The sequence below is a fragment of the Lutra lutra genome, chromosome 7 (assembly GCF_902655055.1).
Source record: "Lutra lutra chromosome 7, mLutLut1.2, whole genome shotgun sequence".
NCBI lineage: Eukaryota > Metazoa > Chordata > Mammalia > Carnivora > Mustelidae > Lutra > Lutra lutra.
Window position 1 is genome coordinate 62,791,635 of NC_062284.1, and position 16,287 is coordinate 62,807,921.

General features: G+C 42.6%; 1 protein-coding gene across 5 annotated transcripts in view; it reads left to right on the forward strand.

The window, feature by feature from the left end:
* Positions 1 to 16,287, forward strand: part of TUBGCP4 (tubulin gamma complex associated protein 4) — a 37,541-nt gene that overhangs the window by 18,303 nt on the left and 2,951 nt on the right. For all 5 annotated transcript variants that reach the window (XM_047736480.1, XM_047736481.1, XM_047736484.1 and 2 more), the window contains 8 exons: positions 1,295 to 1,460; positions 1,681 to 1,805; positions 9,242 to 9,292; positions 9,899 to 10,004; positions 11,551 to 11,658; positions 12,086 to 12,224; positions 14,586 to 14,763; positions 15,249 to 15,383. In XM_047736480.1, coding sequence (XP_047592436.1) covers positions 1,295 to 1,460; positions 1,681 to 1,805; positions 9,242 to 9,292; positions 9,899 to 10,004; positions 11,551 to 11,658; positions 12,086 to 12,224; positions 14,586 to 14,763; positions 15,249 to 15,383 — 1,008 coding nt within the window. The remainder of the gene's footprint in view (positions 1 to 1,294; positions 1,461 to 1,680; positions 1,806 to 9,241; positions 9,293 to 9,898; positions 10,005 to 11,550; positions 11,659 to 12,085; positions 12,225 to 14,585; positions 14,764 to 15,248; positions 15,384 to 16,287) is intronic.

Below are 16,287 nucleotides of genomic sequence, written 5' to 3' on the forward strand. Positions count from 1 at the left end.
ACACCTGTTACAATGATCAGTTCGGTGACGGAAGAAGATAGGATTGTTTAAGAAGAGTTAGGAGATGGATAGGAAAATGCCCTGAGCACCACCTGCATTAAAGTGCAGAACAGGAAGGGTGAACAGCAGAGCTCAAAGGCAGGATTGTGGAGCCCAAAGCTCCTGGTTGGAGCTGGAGGATAAGGGTCAAACCCAAAACAAGTAGGAGGAAGGGGGGGGGCACTGAGTGATTGGGTGGTGGGCATCTGGGGCTTCTTGAGCCGATTCAGTGGTTCTCAAACTTCCACGTGTGTCAGAATCAGCTGGAGAGCTTGTTAAAATACAGAGGGGTGGCTGGGCTTCATCTCCCAGATTGTCCTGGATCTGGGGAAGGGCTTGAAAATTTTCATTTCTAACAAGCTTCCAAGTGAGGCTCATGCTGCTGGTCTGGGAGCCACACTTTGAGAACCACTTGGCTTAATGACTCTGGCTACGTACTAGTGAAGAGCTGGGCAGAGCCCACATAAATGGCGAGATAATGATGTCATAGACCTATAGACCTGGAAAAATAAAGACCAATGATTCCATTCTACAGGTAAGGAAACTGAGTTCCCAATCTGCTACGCAAATTCTTACATAGTAAAGGCAGAGTGAGGACTAAAATCCCAATGTTGAAAAGCAAAAAACAAAACAAAAAAAAACCAATAAGACTGTTATTTCCACTGTGCTATCCAGCTGTCTGAAAATGGAAGTATGTTCATCTTTCTGACACTGGTAGTTCAGGCATTGTGCAACTTCAGATTTAAATCCCTGCTTCTGGGGGCGCCTGGGTGGCTCAGTCGCTAAACATCTGCCTTTGGCTCAGGTCATGATCTCAGGGTCTTGGGATCGAGCCCCCACATGGGGATCCTTGCTCAGTGGGAACCCTGCTTCTCTCTCTCCCACTCCCCCTGTTTGTGTTCCCTCTCTCACTGTGTCTCTATCAAATAAATAAAATTGTTAAAAAAAAAAAAAGTCCCTGCTTCGGGGCGCCTGGGTGGCTCTGTTGGTTAGCATCCAACTCCTGATTTGGCTCAGGTCTGAGATCAAGCCCCATGTGCAGCTCTGTGCTCAGCACGGAGTCTCCTTGAGATTCTCTGTCACCTCTGCCCCTCCCAACTTGAGCACACCCTCTCTCTATATAATAATTTTTTAAAAATTCAAGTCCATACCTCTAGAAAAAAATAGAAATCATGGGTTGGGAGAGTTGATGTTTTCTTGCCTTCCACTTCTTACTTCATACTTCATGTCTGATGTGGATTATTTCCTTGCATAGCGCCTGATAGAGGAAGAGAACATGCTGGCTCCATCCCTAAAACAGTTTTCCTTACGAGTGGAGATTTTGCCATCCTACATTCCAGTGAGGGTTGCTGAAAAAATCCTGTTTGTTGGAGAATCTGTCCAGATGTTTGAGAATCAAAATGTAAACCTGACGAGGAAAGGTAAGAACCTCCTTGCCCAGTGGCCCTGTCTTCAAAGGCCCTTTTTAATAGCACATGGCCCCTCCAAGGGCGTGGCTGATAAGGTTTCTGCACTGAGATTGCAGCACAACCAGGACGCACTTACGTGAGAACCTGGAAGGAGGTGCCCCAGGGAGACCAGAAGTCCTTGCCCATCCTGCTGTTCTCTGCCTTCCTTTGATGGTGCCTGCCTGCTTTGTAGGATCCATTTTGAAGAACCAGGAGGACACTTTCGCTGGGGAGCTCCATCGGCTCAAACAGCAGCCGCTCTTCAGCCTCGTGGATTTTGAGCAGGTGGTGGATCGTGTTCGTAGTACCGTGGCCGAGGTTTGTATGTCCTAGTAGGCTTTCTTAGCAGGAAAACAGTCTAGGCCCCCAGAAATTGAGCACTTGACTTCCATTGCTTCTTGAAGTGGTTAGAGCTTAGCTTGGAGGGAATTGTGAGAGTTGCAGGGCAAGTTTTTAATAATAGACACAGAACTGCTTTAGTCTTCACACCTGACAGGATTCTAGTTAGCTATTTACTTGAATAAAGGAAGGTCTCACTTTCAAATTCAGACAGTTAGCATTTTGAATCTGTCAGTGTAGTTGGCGATAATGGCTAGGAATCAATGGATTCTGACTAAATTTAGCACCTTGCTTATATTTTAGATGGCTTTATTACTTTTTCATTAATAGGTATAATAACTATGAGGAACATAGAATGAGTTTTATTTTTCCATTTTTACAAATGAATAAAATAGAAATCTAACTTGGCTAGTGTTGCACAGTAACAGAGGTGAATTCAGAAGCAGGTCTCGTAACTCCTAGTTCAGTGTTTTTCTTTCTTCCTTTTTTTTTTTTTTTAAGATTAATTTGTTTAGGGGCCCCCCAGGTGGCTCAGTCAGTTAAGTGTCTGCCTTAAGCGTCTGACTTCCCCTCAGGTCATGATCTAAGGGTCCTGGGATTGAGCCCAGAGTCAGGCTCCCTGCTCAGCAAGGAGTCAGCTTCTGCCTCTACCTACTGCTCCCCCTGCTCGTGTACTTTCTCTCTATGTCTCAAATAAATCTTTTTTTTTTTTTTTAAGATAAATTTATTAGGGAGAGAGCAAGCATAAGCCAGAGGATAGGCAGAGGGAGAAGGAGACAAGCAGACTCCCCACTGAGCAGAGAGCCAGATGCAGGGCTCAGTCCTGGACACTTGAGATCATGACCTGACTAAAAATCAGGAGTCGGAGGCTTAACCTACTGAGCCACCCAGGTGCCCCCTAGTTCAGTATTCTTAAGTGAATTCTGCTTTATCCACTGACTTAGATTGTGACCAGTAATTTTTCAGATGTGCATCTGTTCTGTGGCCTAAAATAAAATTTGGCTCACAGGTGTGTGATAATGTGAAATGGGATTTTTAGTTTAGTCAGCTGTTTTGTTTACTATATTACTGGTTTTCTTTCTTTTTTTTTTTTTCTTTTAAAGATTGATGTATTTGAAAGAGAGAGAGAGAATGAGAGAGGGCATGAGAAGGGGGAGGGTCAGAGGGAGAAGCAGACTCCCTGCCCAGAAGGGAGGCCAATGCAGGACTCCATCGTGGGACTCCAGGATCATGACCTGAGCCAAAGGCTGTTGCTTAACCAACTCAGCCACCGAGGCACCCTGTATTAGTGGTTTTCAACTTCGGCCCTCACCTCCAGAGCAGCTGACTGGTAGATCTGCGTTGGGAGGGAGGGAATAGCTATGTGTATTTACACCATCCAACTACACAACCAGCCAACAAACCACTGCAGGTGACAGTGAAGCATACCCAGCACACTACAGTCTCTAGAACTGAGCAGCTTAGCAGCACATATCCTCACGTTGGAAGCACAGTAATTTATCATGAATATGATTTCCTTTTCTAGTCACTGTCTCAAAAATTCTAGGCATGGGAGATAGCTGTAATATTGACAGAATATTAGATCATAAGGTGACCTTTAGGTATCACTTCATTTGATTCTTTATAGGCAAATAATTATTTAAACTCTTTAGAATACATGCTTTTGTCCTTTTGTAATTTCAAGATCCTACCCCTCCATCTATAGCCAAGGCAGCTCTTGTCTAAGGGGCTGGTGTCTTGAGGTCCTTGCAACTTATTTTATTAAATCTATTTCTGTTCTTTCATGATTCTTGTGATAACTTTGGAGTTAATTCATGGAGGAAAGTAAAAATCGTATTGAATGAATAATACAAGATTTCAAAAAAATTTTTTTTCTTATGAAATTCTGAAATGTGGATATTGGTAGAAATTACATTTCCAGTTTAAAAATGATAGATGAAGAGTGGAAGTTCAGACTCTTTGAAGTTTTTTATAATTGTAGCTAATAGGCCTTTTTCAGAGCTATTCTCTTAAAGTAACACTTTATAGTAATGAAAATAGTTTCCTTTTCAGAAGGAAAAAGGGGAGTGTCTTACAATATATATCATACTCATCCCCTTTTTTCTTTTTTTTTTTTAAGATTTTATTTATTTATTTGACAGAGAGAGATCACAAGTAAGCAGAGAGGCAGGCAGAGAGAGAGAGAGAGAGGGAAGCAGGCTCCCTGCCGAGCAGAGATCCCAATGCGGGGCTCGATCCCAGGACCCTGGGATCATGACCAGAGCCGAAGGCAGAGGCTTTAACCCATTGAGCCACCCAGGTGCCCCTTGGTTTTCTTTTTTTTAAGTATACATGCTCTATGAGTTTATTTATATAAAGTTCAAAAACAGTTAATGTAAAGTTTAATATAAAAGTTCAAATGCAGGGCCGCCGAGTGGCTCAGTCAGTTAAGCGTCTACCTCTTGATTTGAGCTCAGGTCATGATCTCAGGGTTGTGAGATCCAAGCCCTGACTTGGGCTCTGAGCTGGGTATGGGGTCTGCTTAAGATTCTTCCTCTCCGTCAGCCCCTTCCCAACCCCACTGTCCATCTCTCTCTCTCTCAAAAAAAAAAAAAAAAAGTTCAAAGGCAGAACTAATCTGATGTTAGATGTCAGAATAGAATTTGACCTTGGTCAGTGGAAAGGGCAGGAGGAGGGCTTTCAGGGTGCTGGTTATACAAGTGTGTTCAATTTGTGAAAATTCTCCAAGCTATAAACTTATTATTTGTGTACTTTCTGTATATTTTTTACTACTTAAATGAAAAGATTTTGAAACTTAATTCCTAGATATTTAAGTTGGTTATTTGATTTTTTTTTAGTTGCTTACTGTTTTATGTAGAGAAGTGGCAGTATTTTTGTGGATTAATCTGTGTGACAACTCGAAGTCTTTTTTTAGTTCTAACAGTTTGTTGTTTCTATTGATTTTTCTAAATAATAATCATATCATTTGCAAATAATGAGTTTTACAACTTTTAGACTTCTACTTTTCTTTTTCTTACAGTCTTGGATCTCTAATACTATATTAAACAACTGGAGTGATAAGTTGGTATAAACTGTGTTAACCAGTGGAGGCAATGGTGGGCATTTTTGCTTTGTTGGCCCTTAAAGATCATGCATCAACAGTTTCTCTATTACTTTAATGTTTGCTGGAGGCTTTCGGCACATAAGTTTATCAGGTCAAAAAAGTTAACCTCGTTTTTAGTTTGTTATGTGTTTTTGTCATAAATAGATGTTGAATTTTGTCACCTGCTTTTTCTTTATCGATGATGGTGCAATTTCTTGCTCTGGGTTCTTTTTCTCCTTTAGTCTGTTCATAGGGTAAATTCCTGGTTAGATTTTCAGATGTTGAATCTTCCTGAGATAAACTGTACTTGAAAACATGAGTTTTTATTTTTTAAAACACTGTTGGATTTGGTTAGGCAATATAATACTTGGAACTTTTGCATCTACATTTACAAGTGACATTAGATGATTCCTGTTTTATTCCCATGTGGTTGCAGAATAAAGAGCCTTATAAATGAGCTAGGTATCTCTCACTTTTCTTTTTTTTTTTTTTTTTTTAGAATAATTTGTATAAGACAGGAGTTGTTACTGGAAGTTTGATTGAACTTATCTGAAAAATTATCTAAGCTAGGTTGTTTAAGAAGGGGAAATCTTCGGAGTGCCTGGGAGGCCCAGTCAGTTAAGCATCCAGCTCTTGATTTTGGTTTAGGTGGCGATCTCAGGGTCCAGGGATTGAGCCCCACGTGGGGCTCCACACTCACTGAGGCATTTACTTGAGGATTTCTCTCCCTTTCCCTCTGCCCCTCTGCCCGCTCATGCCCCCCGCAAAAAGTAAATAAATCTTAAAAAAAAAGAAAAGAAAAGAAAATCTTTACCAAGTCAACATATTTTAAACCTGTATTAATCTGTTCAAGACTGTTATTTCTTATACCAATTTTGGTATTTTCTGCTTTCCTAGGAAGGCCCATTTCGTCTAGATTTAATTTTCTTAGAAAATCTGTAGCTATTTGTTTTATTTTGTATTTTATTTTAATCTTTTATTGTTCAGTCTTAACTAATCTTTTTGAAGAGCCAGCTTGTGTTTTTATTACCTTTTTTCTTTATTTCATTGATACCTGCCTTTATTATTTTTCTTCCTTTTTTTTTTAAGATTTTGTTTTTTTTGACACAGAGAGACACAGCGAGAGAAGGAACACAGCAGGGGGAGTGAGAGAGAAGCAGGCTTCCCACTGAGCAGGGAGCTCAATCAGGGACTCCATCCCAGGATGCTGGGATCATGACCTGAGCCACCCAGACACCCTGTTTTTCTTCCTTCTTATTTCTTTGAGTTTTCTATTACTCTTTGCCAGTTTCCTGGGTTGAAACTTGACTTTTCTATTTGTAACCCTTGCTTCCTAGGAAATATATGTAAAACTTTATTGCCTTCACCTTGTCCCACAAGTTTTTGGCATGGAGTATATACATATTATCATCCTGTTCTAAATAATTTATTTTCTTTCTGATTTTCTTTTTAACCCCAGGAATTTATTAAGCTTTAATTTTTATTACAGTATAGTTGGAGAACACAGTCTGTAGATCCGTCCTTTGGAGTTGATTGAGGCTTCCTTTATGGATTAATGTAGGGCCCATTTTTGTTTTTAGTTCTACCTGTGCCCAGAGAGTGTATATCCTGTGAGTTTAGAGTTCTGTGCCTGTTCTAATATCTCATTTCCGAGCTGTATGTTAGGCATGTGCATATTTGTAATATATATTTATTGTTTTCCTTTTAGTATATTTAATGTCTTCTTTATATACTTATTTCTGTATATTAATATATATATGTACATACATATATATACACTCACATACACACATATTTTTTAAACTTAAGTTCTATTTTATTAGTTAAGAATCATTACCCACCTCTTTTCTAGGTCATTACTTACCTCATATCTTCTTCCATCCTTTCTTTGCAACTCTTTTTACCTCCCTGGCCCCAAGCAACCACTGATGTGCTTTCTGTCACTAGAGATTAGTTTGCATTTTCTAGAATTTATATAAATGGAGCCAAACAATACGTGCTCTTTTGGGGAAGGAGGCGGGTCAGGATGTTTTTCCTTATGATTATTTTGAGATTAATCCCTGTTGCATGTATCAATAATTTGTTCCTTTTTTAAAGCTTGTACAGAATATTTCTATAACCATCATTAATATCATTATTTTAAACATTTCTCTAAATGCATTGCTGAATGGTAAACACATCTCTGTACTTAAACACTCATGTCATAGCAATTAGGTACCACTTTTTTTTTTTTTTTTTAAGATTTTATTTATTTATTTGACAGAGAGAGATCACAAGTAGGCAGAGAGGCAGGCAGAGAGAGAGAGAGGGAAGCAGGTTCTCTGCTCAGCAGGGAGCCCGATGCGGGACTCGATCCCAGGACCCTGAGATCATGACCTGAGCTGAAGGCAGTGGCTTAACCCACTGAGCCACCCAGGCGCCCAATTAGGTACCACTTTTATAAATACCATTATTACAGGTGTTTATAAACACTTCTCTGAATGCATCATGGGAGAACAAGCACATCCATTCCCTGAAATAACGCTCTTCTCAACGTATCCTGAGCATGCAATTTTTTTAAACTTTATTTTATTGAGGATCTTTATTGATCTTTTCCTGAGGATCTTTATTACATGTGTTTTTATTTTTTATTTATTATCATCATTAATACATGTGCTTTTATTTTTTTAATCAAACTGTATTTGATATATAACATTGTGTAAATTTAAGGTATACAGCATATTGATCTGACTCATTTATATATATATTTTTTTAAGATTTTATTTATTTGACAGATCACAAGTAGGCAGAGAGGCAGGCAGAGAGAGAGAGGGGGAAGCAGGCTCCCTACCGAGCAGAGAGCCCGATGCAGTGCTCCATCCTATGACCCTGGAATCAGGACCTGAGCCAAAGGCAGAGGCTTTAACCCACTCAGCCACTCAGGCACCCCACATTTATATATTCTAAGAAGATTGTCATCGTAGGGATAGTTAGCACCTCTGCTATATCCCATAACTATCATCTCTTTTTTGTGGTGGGAATAATTAAGATCTAGTCTCCTAGCAAATCTGATTATAATACAGCATTGTTGTCCATATTCACTATACCACGACTTCCATCTCCAGGACTCAATTACCTACTAGTTGCAAGTTGGTAACCTTATACAACGTCTCTCCTATCCCCCTACCCTGCAGCTCCTGGTAACCACCATTTTACTCTGTTTTTATGAGTTTGGCTTTTTTGGACTATACATCTAAATGATAGCATGCAGTGTTTCTTTCTCTGACGTATCTCAGTATAATATGCTCAAGGTCCATCCATGTTGTCACAAGTGGCAGAATTTCCTTTTTCGTAACTGAAATATATATATTTCATTATATATCACATCTTCTTTATCTGTTCACCCGTCATGGACACCTAGTTGTCTCCGTATCTTGGCAGTTGTGAATAACGCTGCAGTAAATGTGGGAGTGCATGTATCCCTTTGATAATCCTGTTTCATTTCCTTTGTGTACACACCGAGAAGTGGAATTCAGGATCATGTGGTAGTTCAATTTTTAATTTTTCAGGGACCTCTGTACTGTTTTCCATGGTGACTGAACCAATTTACATTCCCACCAACAGTTCACGAGGGTTCCCTTTGCTCCACATCCTCGCCAACAGCTTGTTACCTCTTCGTGATGATAACCATTCTAATAGGTGTGAAATGATATCTCTTTGGTTTTAACTCACATTTCCCTGTTGGCTAATGATATTGAGCATCTTTTCATGTACCCATTGGCCACTTGTATATCTTCTTTGGAAAAAAAAACCTGTTTAGTTCCTCTGTCCATTTTTTAATTGGATTGTTTGTGTTTTGTGGTGGTGGTTGTTGTTGAGTTGTAGGACTTCTTTATATCTTTCAGATATTAATTCCTTATCAAATATGTGGTTTGCATATATTTTCTCCTATTCTTGAGGTTGTCTTTCATTTTGTTGATTATTTCTTTTGCTGTACAGAAGCTTTTTTAAGATTTTATTTATTAGAGAGAGCAGGAGCAGGTGGGGTTGGAGAGGGGCAGAGCAAGGGGGAGAATTAGGCTCCCTGCTGAGCTAAGAGCCTGACATGGGGCTTGATCCCAGGACCCTGGGATCATGACCTGAGCCAAAGGCAGAGGCTTTAACCCACTGAGCCACCCGGCCAGCCCCGCCACCTGGCGCCCCCATTTTAATTCTTAAAATGTTGCTGGTGGGCAATGACTTTATTCTCTAGGCAGACGCTTAATGACTGAGCCACCCAGGTGCCCCACAAAACCATTCTCTATAGAAGTTTTCATTGGAATGAAATTTTGTTCCTGTTTTGTTCTTTTCACAGCATCTCTGGAAGCTCATGGTAGAAGAGTCAGATTTACTGGGTCAGCTGAAGGTAATAGCTGTCTTTTAATTCTTTTTTTTTTTTTAATTTATTTATTTGACAGAGATCATAAGGCAGATAGGAAGGGAAGCAGGCTCCCTGCTGAGGAGAGAGCCTGATATGGGGCTCGATGTGGGACTTGATCCCAGGACCCTGGGATCTTGACCTGAGCCAAAGCAGAGGCTTTAACCCATTGAGCCACCCAGGCACCCCGTCTTTTTTCTTAAAATGATGCTGGTGGGCAGCGACTTTATTCTGTAGGCTCTCCCTGAGAGCATTGGTTGCCTGTACCCAGATTTCCAGAGTGGCCTCACATGTCCTCACCCAAGAGGGCAAATTCTCCCTAATATTACACATGTACTGTAGCACAAAGGCTTGGGTGTTTACTTTCTTCTGGCAGAACAGACTTGTGTCGCCATTGAATAAATGACACTAAAGACACACCAGTTGTCCTGCCTTGACGAGTTGGGAAGTGTGCCCCTGTGAAATGCCAAAGCCTGTATCCTTTTGTAGGCTGGGCTCACACTGATGAGATTAGCAACTTCATGTGTAATTATGACGGTGAGCAGCTCCTGCCTTTCTAGATCACTGAACTATAAGTTGACATTCTTTCTGCAGATCATTAAAGACTTTTATCTTCTGGGACGTGGAGAACTGTTTCAGGCCTTCATTGACACAGCTCAACACATGTTAAAAACACCACCCACTGCAGTAACTGAACATGGTAATTTCCCTCTGGGCCTGAGAATTACCAGTTGACTGATGTTGTAGGGTGTTTCTTGACTTCTGCTGAACCGTTCAGTCTGTTCCACGTTAAAAGCAGCCTGGTGAGTTAGCAGGGTTTCCAAAGATGGAAGGCCCTTTGGTGGGCTGCACACTGAAGTTGCTGGGAATTGCCTCTTGATCCTTCCTGGAAGAGTGGGTATAAATCAGGTATTATGTTATCATAGTGTCATCCTACATTCCTACGGGACAGACATAGCGCTACTTACTGCCCCTTGTTATATTTGAGTTCTTTAGGTTGCAAATGATGGAAACCTAACCTGAACCAACCTATGTAGAAAGGAGGAATTTATTTGCTATTTCATCTGTAACTCCAGTGGGATAGTATAGCTGGGCTTCAGACAACAGAAACTAGGGACTTGAATATTGCTAGAATTTTCTTTCTTACCGTATCTTGTGTGTGCCTCTTCCATGCTCTCTGATGGCCTTCCACTCCAATTTGGAAACATGGCCAGCAATAGTTTCGAGCAAGTACCTCACAGTATCTACTGGAGGAGCCAAATCCAGCGTCTCTGGTAGCAAATTAAAAGATTCCAGGAGGGGGTTTTGATTAGCCCAGTCCAGATCATAAACATACCCCCGCACCAAAGATGTCCAACATTAAGATACACCCTTGAAGTGTTCACCCTTGACTAATGGGAATGACAACCATTCCTTTCAGACTATGTGAGGAGAGTCGGGAAAGGATCAGAATAAAAGAAATAAATATAAATAAAAATAAATAAATAAATAAATAAATAAATAAAAATAAAAATTTTAAAAAAGGAAATGGGGGGGAGACTAAGGTTTCCTTTTTTCTGACTCTATAAACAATAGATGGCCACTGTATTCACACAAGACTTTTTTCATTGCAGATATCAGAAAACCCAATTCAAACTCATGCAAAGGGGAAGAAAAATGTATTGATTCTGATAGCTGAAAAGGCCAGAGGATGAAGGTTTTAGGCAAAGTCTGATGCGGGGGCTCACATGACGCCTTCAGGACTTGGTGCCATTCCATCTTTCACCTCTGCCTTTTTTTCTCAGACAGGCCTGCTCCATATGGTAGCAAGATGGCCTCCAACCAAGCTCACATCCCACTAAATCCCAGTTTATCTAAGAAAAACAAAGAAAAAGAAAAACTCTACTCTGAATAGAGCCTCTGGATTGGCTTGGCTGGAGTCATGTTCATATCCCTAAACAAAATAGTGTAACAAGTTAGAGTATTACATTCCCTTGAGCATGCCTGGGTCTCCTGCCTACCCCTAGCATCAGTATTGTCAACCCCACTGAACCACATGGCTAATACTGGGAGGGGTGATTCTCTAGGGAAAACTGGGTGCTATTATCAGCAAGAGAAGGGGGAACGCGTGCGAGGCAGGTAAAAGCAGCCTGTCTCCACGCATCCCACCATTAGTGTCAGGTGGGCTAGAGAAGTGGAAAGCCAGCGGCATCTGGGTCTGTTATGTAGCCTAGCGTTCTTGTCAGCCACTGTGTTCCCCCTTGCAGATGTGAATGTGGCCTTCCAGCAGTCCGCACACAAGGTTCTGCTGGATGATGACAACCTTCTCCCTCTGTTGCACTTGACAATCGAGTATCATGGAAAGGAGCATAAAGGTTTGCCGTTCTTTCTTGCATCTTTCTGCTTCTATGGGTTCATCATCTGTTCTCCCATCCGTGCTTCCACCCACCTCCACAGAAACCATTTCATTTTGGACCTTAGAAGTCACGTTGTCTGGGGACCTATTTTGTATGGGAGGAAAGGGAAATCCAGAGAGGCAAGGCAGGATTCCCAGACCATGGTTTTTTTTTTGCCCTGCTGCTGGAATGGTCTCTGTTTATTTCCAACCACCAGACTTTTAAGGCTGAAAAAAGAATCTGAGAGACCTCCTAAGAGAATCTCACTTGCCTTCTAATGCAAGTCCCCTTTTGTCACCTGTATGCTTCTGACACTATAGGCTCAAGTGATGAGCACTCTCTCATGAACGTGACTCACCTGTCAAAGCCCTGGTTCTGAATGAGCAACGTTGTCTTTTCTTAACAGATGCTGCTCAGGCAAGAGAAGGGCCTTCTCGGGAAACATCTCCCCGGGAAGCCCCTGCATCAGGCTGGGCAGCCCTTGGTCTCTCCTACAAAGTGCAGTGGCCGCTACACATTCTCTTCACCCCTGCTGTTCTGGAAAAGTGAGTATTTCTGAATTTCTCCTAGGTCAGTATGACCTGACTTGCAAGGGTAGAAATAAATAGGAATAGAATTCTTGGGCACAGGATAACCACGTGGCTGGTGGTCGTATAGTCTGTAAGTCAGAGGCTGCAAATGCAGTTGCCTTCAGGGGCTGGACAGAAAAGCTTAGCAAGTGAAGCTGCAGACACGAGGCCTTGGGGGTTGCTGAGTGCTGGGTGCTGGGATGAATGAAAGTGTCAGACCCTCAAACCACCAGTGTGGTGGCGGCGTGTGTGTTTGTTGTTAAGATTTTATGTTTTAAGCAATCTCTGTACCCAGTGTGGGGCTTGAAATTACAGTCCCGAGATTAGGAGTCGCAGCCTCCACCGACGGAGCCGGCCAGGTGCCAGTTGTCATGTTTTAAGTCGCACAATCAGCAGTTTACACACTGTCTGTCTGTGGCCTCTGGAAGATGCAGTCTTGAGCACCTTATGAAGAATCTGGCCCTTGCCAATTCCATCAGACTAGCAAGTTTCCTCCCTAAAACTTGTGTAATTTTTTTGTTGATCTACTTGGGAAGACTTTCCAAGCCCAGATGTTTGCTGTGGACTTGAGCCACTGCAGAGGAGCTCTCCTTCTTACCCCCAGGGAGAGGCAGTGGGGATGGCTAAGCTGGGATGGAATACGGGAGCAGGACCAGTGTGGTAAGAGGCTCTGGGATCAGCTTGGTTCTTTATCCTGAGAGCCTGCCAGGTGCTGTTGCTCCGTTCCATCAGGACCTCCTGTCCCCGAGGCAGGAAACCAGAGCTCTAGGGGAAGGGAGGTGGAGAAGCAGGCTTGGCTAGTGGTCACCTGTGGAATCCGTCCCCACACTTATACAAATCTCTCAAATCCTGTCCTGGCCCGGGCTGTGGCTGGAGGACAGTAGCTGTTGTGCTCAGGCCAGAGGAATGGAGATAAAGGGAAATGATGACCAAAAGGGCCTCTCTTCCACCCTCTGCTCCTGTTCCCAGTCCTCTCTGCCTTTCTGAGTAGAGAAGCTTAGGGTATGAGAGCCTAGGCATGATCTGGAGAAGACAAGGCTGGTCCCAGGAGTTTGGGGGGCAGGTTCAGGGCCCACAGCCCAACAAAGGAAGTTGCTCCTTGTCCTTGGGCTTTCACCACTCCCAGTGTCCCACAGGCAAACACGTACATCCTCACTTGATAAGCTCTGAACACCCTTGAAAAAAATCAATCTCTGATGTAGTTTTAAAAACTTTTTATTATGGGAATTTCCAAACATAAACAAAAGCATGGACCATAATGGCCCCCACGTATACATGATCCAGCTGTAGCATCTGTCAGCGTCACCTGTTCCATCTCTTGTTTTAGTGAGAGCCTTAGACAGCAAAGCCCAGGCATGTTGTTTGACTCCATCAATGTGCGATGCAGAGCCGGTGTGTTGTCAGTGTAACTACAGCGCAGTTATCACAGCCAGTAAAATTAACAATAAGTCCTTATCTGATATCTGGTACAGAATAAAACTTTCCCAGTTATCCAAAAATGTCTTGTTATGTTTTGGTTTGTTCAAATCCGAATCCAAACAAAGTGTACTATTTTTACTAGGTTGTTCCATTAGAAATAGATCTTAAAACCAAATCATATTGGTTTCTGCAAGTCTGCCTATGAACAAGTAAATATATCCAGTTTCGCTAGGAATCAGCTGTTCTTCCCATGTGTGTCCTCAGCGTGGGGCTCAGCATGAGGCAGCTAGGCCCTGAGCTTGCCGTGAGGCAGGAGCTAGGGAGCCCTTAATTGCATTCTCTTCTTTGGGACAGAAAATTCGATTAACTGAAATCCTTGCCTCCTAACACATTGTTATTATTATTGGGCCACACAAGACCCTCCTGCCTTCCTTTCACATACGCTGTAAAAGCACTTCCCAGCATAGAAACTGGAACACCAACAGTAACGGTCTTTCTTAGTCTCCCTCCCTTGGCTCCCCCTCTCCCACAGTCCCGTTTTCTGTCCTTTTAATATTTAGTTCTATAACATCAATATATATTCCCTCAAAGTATGTTTTTTTTCCTACCCACTTATTTTAAGCTTTATTGAATAAAAGTATAAAAGGCTCTATGTACTCTGAGATTTACCTTTTTATTCAGAATCCTACTGCTAGGAGTCCTCTTGGGCTGTGCAGCTGAAGCACGTTCATTTTGACAGCTATGTAATATTCCACCATCTCAATGAGCCACAGTCCATTCAGCCACAGCTCTAGCCATTCTCCTTGCCTCCCTTGCCTCTCAGGGAACAGGTGGCAGGCCCAGAGTCCTAGGGTCTGTCATGCAGGTGAGGTAGGTAATGAAGTTTTATTCCTGAAGAGCCTGACATTTCTGTCGCAGGTACAATGTCGTCTTCAAGTACTTACTGAGCGTGCGCCGGGTGCAGGCCGAGCTGCAGCACTGCTGGGCCCTCCAGATGCAGCGCAAGCACCTCAAGTCCAACCAGACAGACGCTGTCAAGTGGCGCCTGAGAAATCACATGGCCTTCTTGGTGGATAATCTTCAGTACTATCTCCAGGTCCGGGCCCAGGGCTGACTAGAGGAAGGGCGACCAAAGTCTGGGAGGTGGACGGGGTTGACTCAAGAGGGACAGCAACCCTGCAGTGGTTGAAATGTTGGGGGTTGAGAAAAGGCACAGATTTTATCACTGGGCAGGGTTTCTTGGTGGCATTTTAGAAGAAAGTGGGAATGAAGGGAAGGAGACTGAGTCTAGGGTTCTTGTCAGCAGTGCAGTATTTAATTAATTCTTGTTGATCTGACCCTCATGTTTAGAGTTGGCTAGAATGTCAGTTGGTGGAGGGGATGTGGCATGAGGCGAGGCGATCTGCCAGAACTTTGGAGCTTTCTTTGTAGAAAGCTAAGCAACGCAAAGGGGTCTTTGGTCAGCTTTAAAGTGGCTTGAATAGGAGGGAGACTTTCTCTTTCATACTGTCAGGCATCTTAATGTCCTTGAGTGCTTAGAATGTGCTGGGTCCTGAAAGTACCTGTGTCCCTGCCCATCAGGTGGACGTGCTGGAGTCTCAGTTCTCACAGCTTCTGCATCAGATCAACTCCACCCGCGACTTTGAAAGCATCCGATTGGCTCATGACCACTTCCTCAGCAATCTGCTGGCTCAGTCCTTTATCTTGTTGAAACCTGTAAGTAGGCCTGTTGGTTTCCTCAGACTGCTTCTCGCCTGACTGTTCCCTTAGATCCTGAGTTGCCAGGATACTAACTATCATTAAACAATTGCTGAATCTCCACTTTCAGACCTTTTTAACAACTTAAAGCAAAACTAAAAGGGAATGTTAAAAGGGAACTTAAATGTCTTTGAATTTCTGAAATATTGTATCCTGGGGATGTGGTGAGCAGCTACACAAGATAGAGTATGTGCTGAAAGGATTTAATTTAAAAAAAACCTGACACCACAGAAAGACTAACGAAAGCACATATAGTACTTTCTTAGCAATCTTTTGGGCCAGGATGCACAAGTTCCAAGTTGTTTTCACAGCCAAGAGTAGTGTCTCCCTGCCCATGTGTATTACCCTCAACCTTGGCTACACATGGGAATCACCTGGAAGCTTTAAAAATCTGGGACCCTGAACACTTAAATTAGAATCTCTGGAGTGAAACCCAGGGCCTGGTGTTTTTTTGTTGTTGTTGTTTTTGTTTGTTTTAATTTATTTGACAGAGATCACAAGTAGGCAGAGAGGTAGGCAGAGAGAGAGAGGAAGAAGCAGGCTCCCCGATGAGCAGAGAGCCTGATGTGGGGCTCAATCCCAGGACCCTGGGATCATGACCAGAGCTGAAGGCAGAGGCTTTAACACACTGAGCCACCCAGGTGCCCCCCCGGTGCTTTTTTTTTTTTTAAAGTTCAACATGCATGCCAATTCCAGAATAGAAAGCGGGAAGGATGAAATAACCCCTCACAGATTCTCTGATTATATGGGTTACATAGATTACACTTCATCTCTGATGTCAGCCAGCTCTTCTCCCTCAGTTCTGCCACACCACAAACACTGCAGACTTCTCTTTTGTTCCTATTTGAAGCCTTTTTTTTGC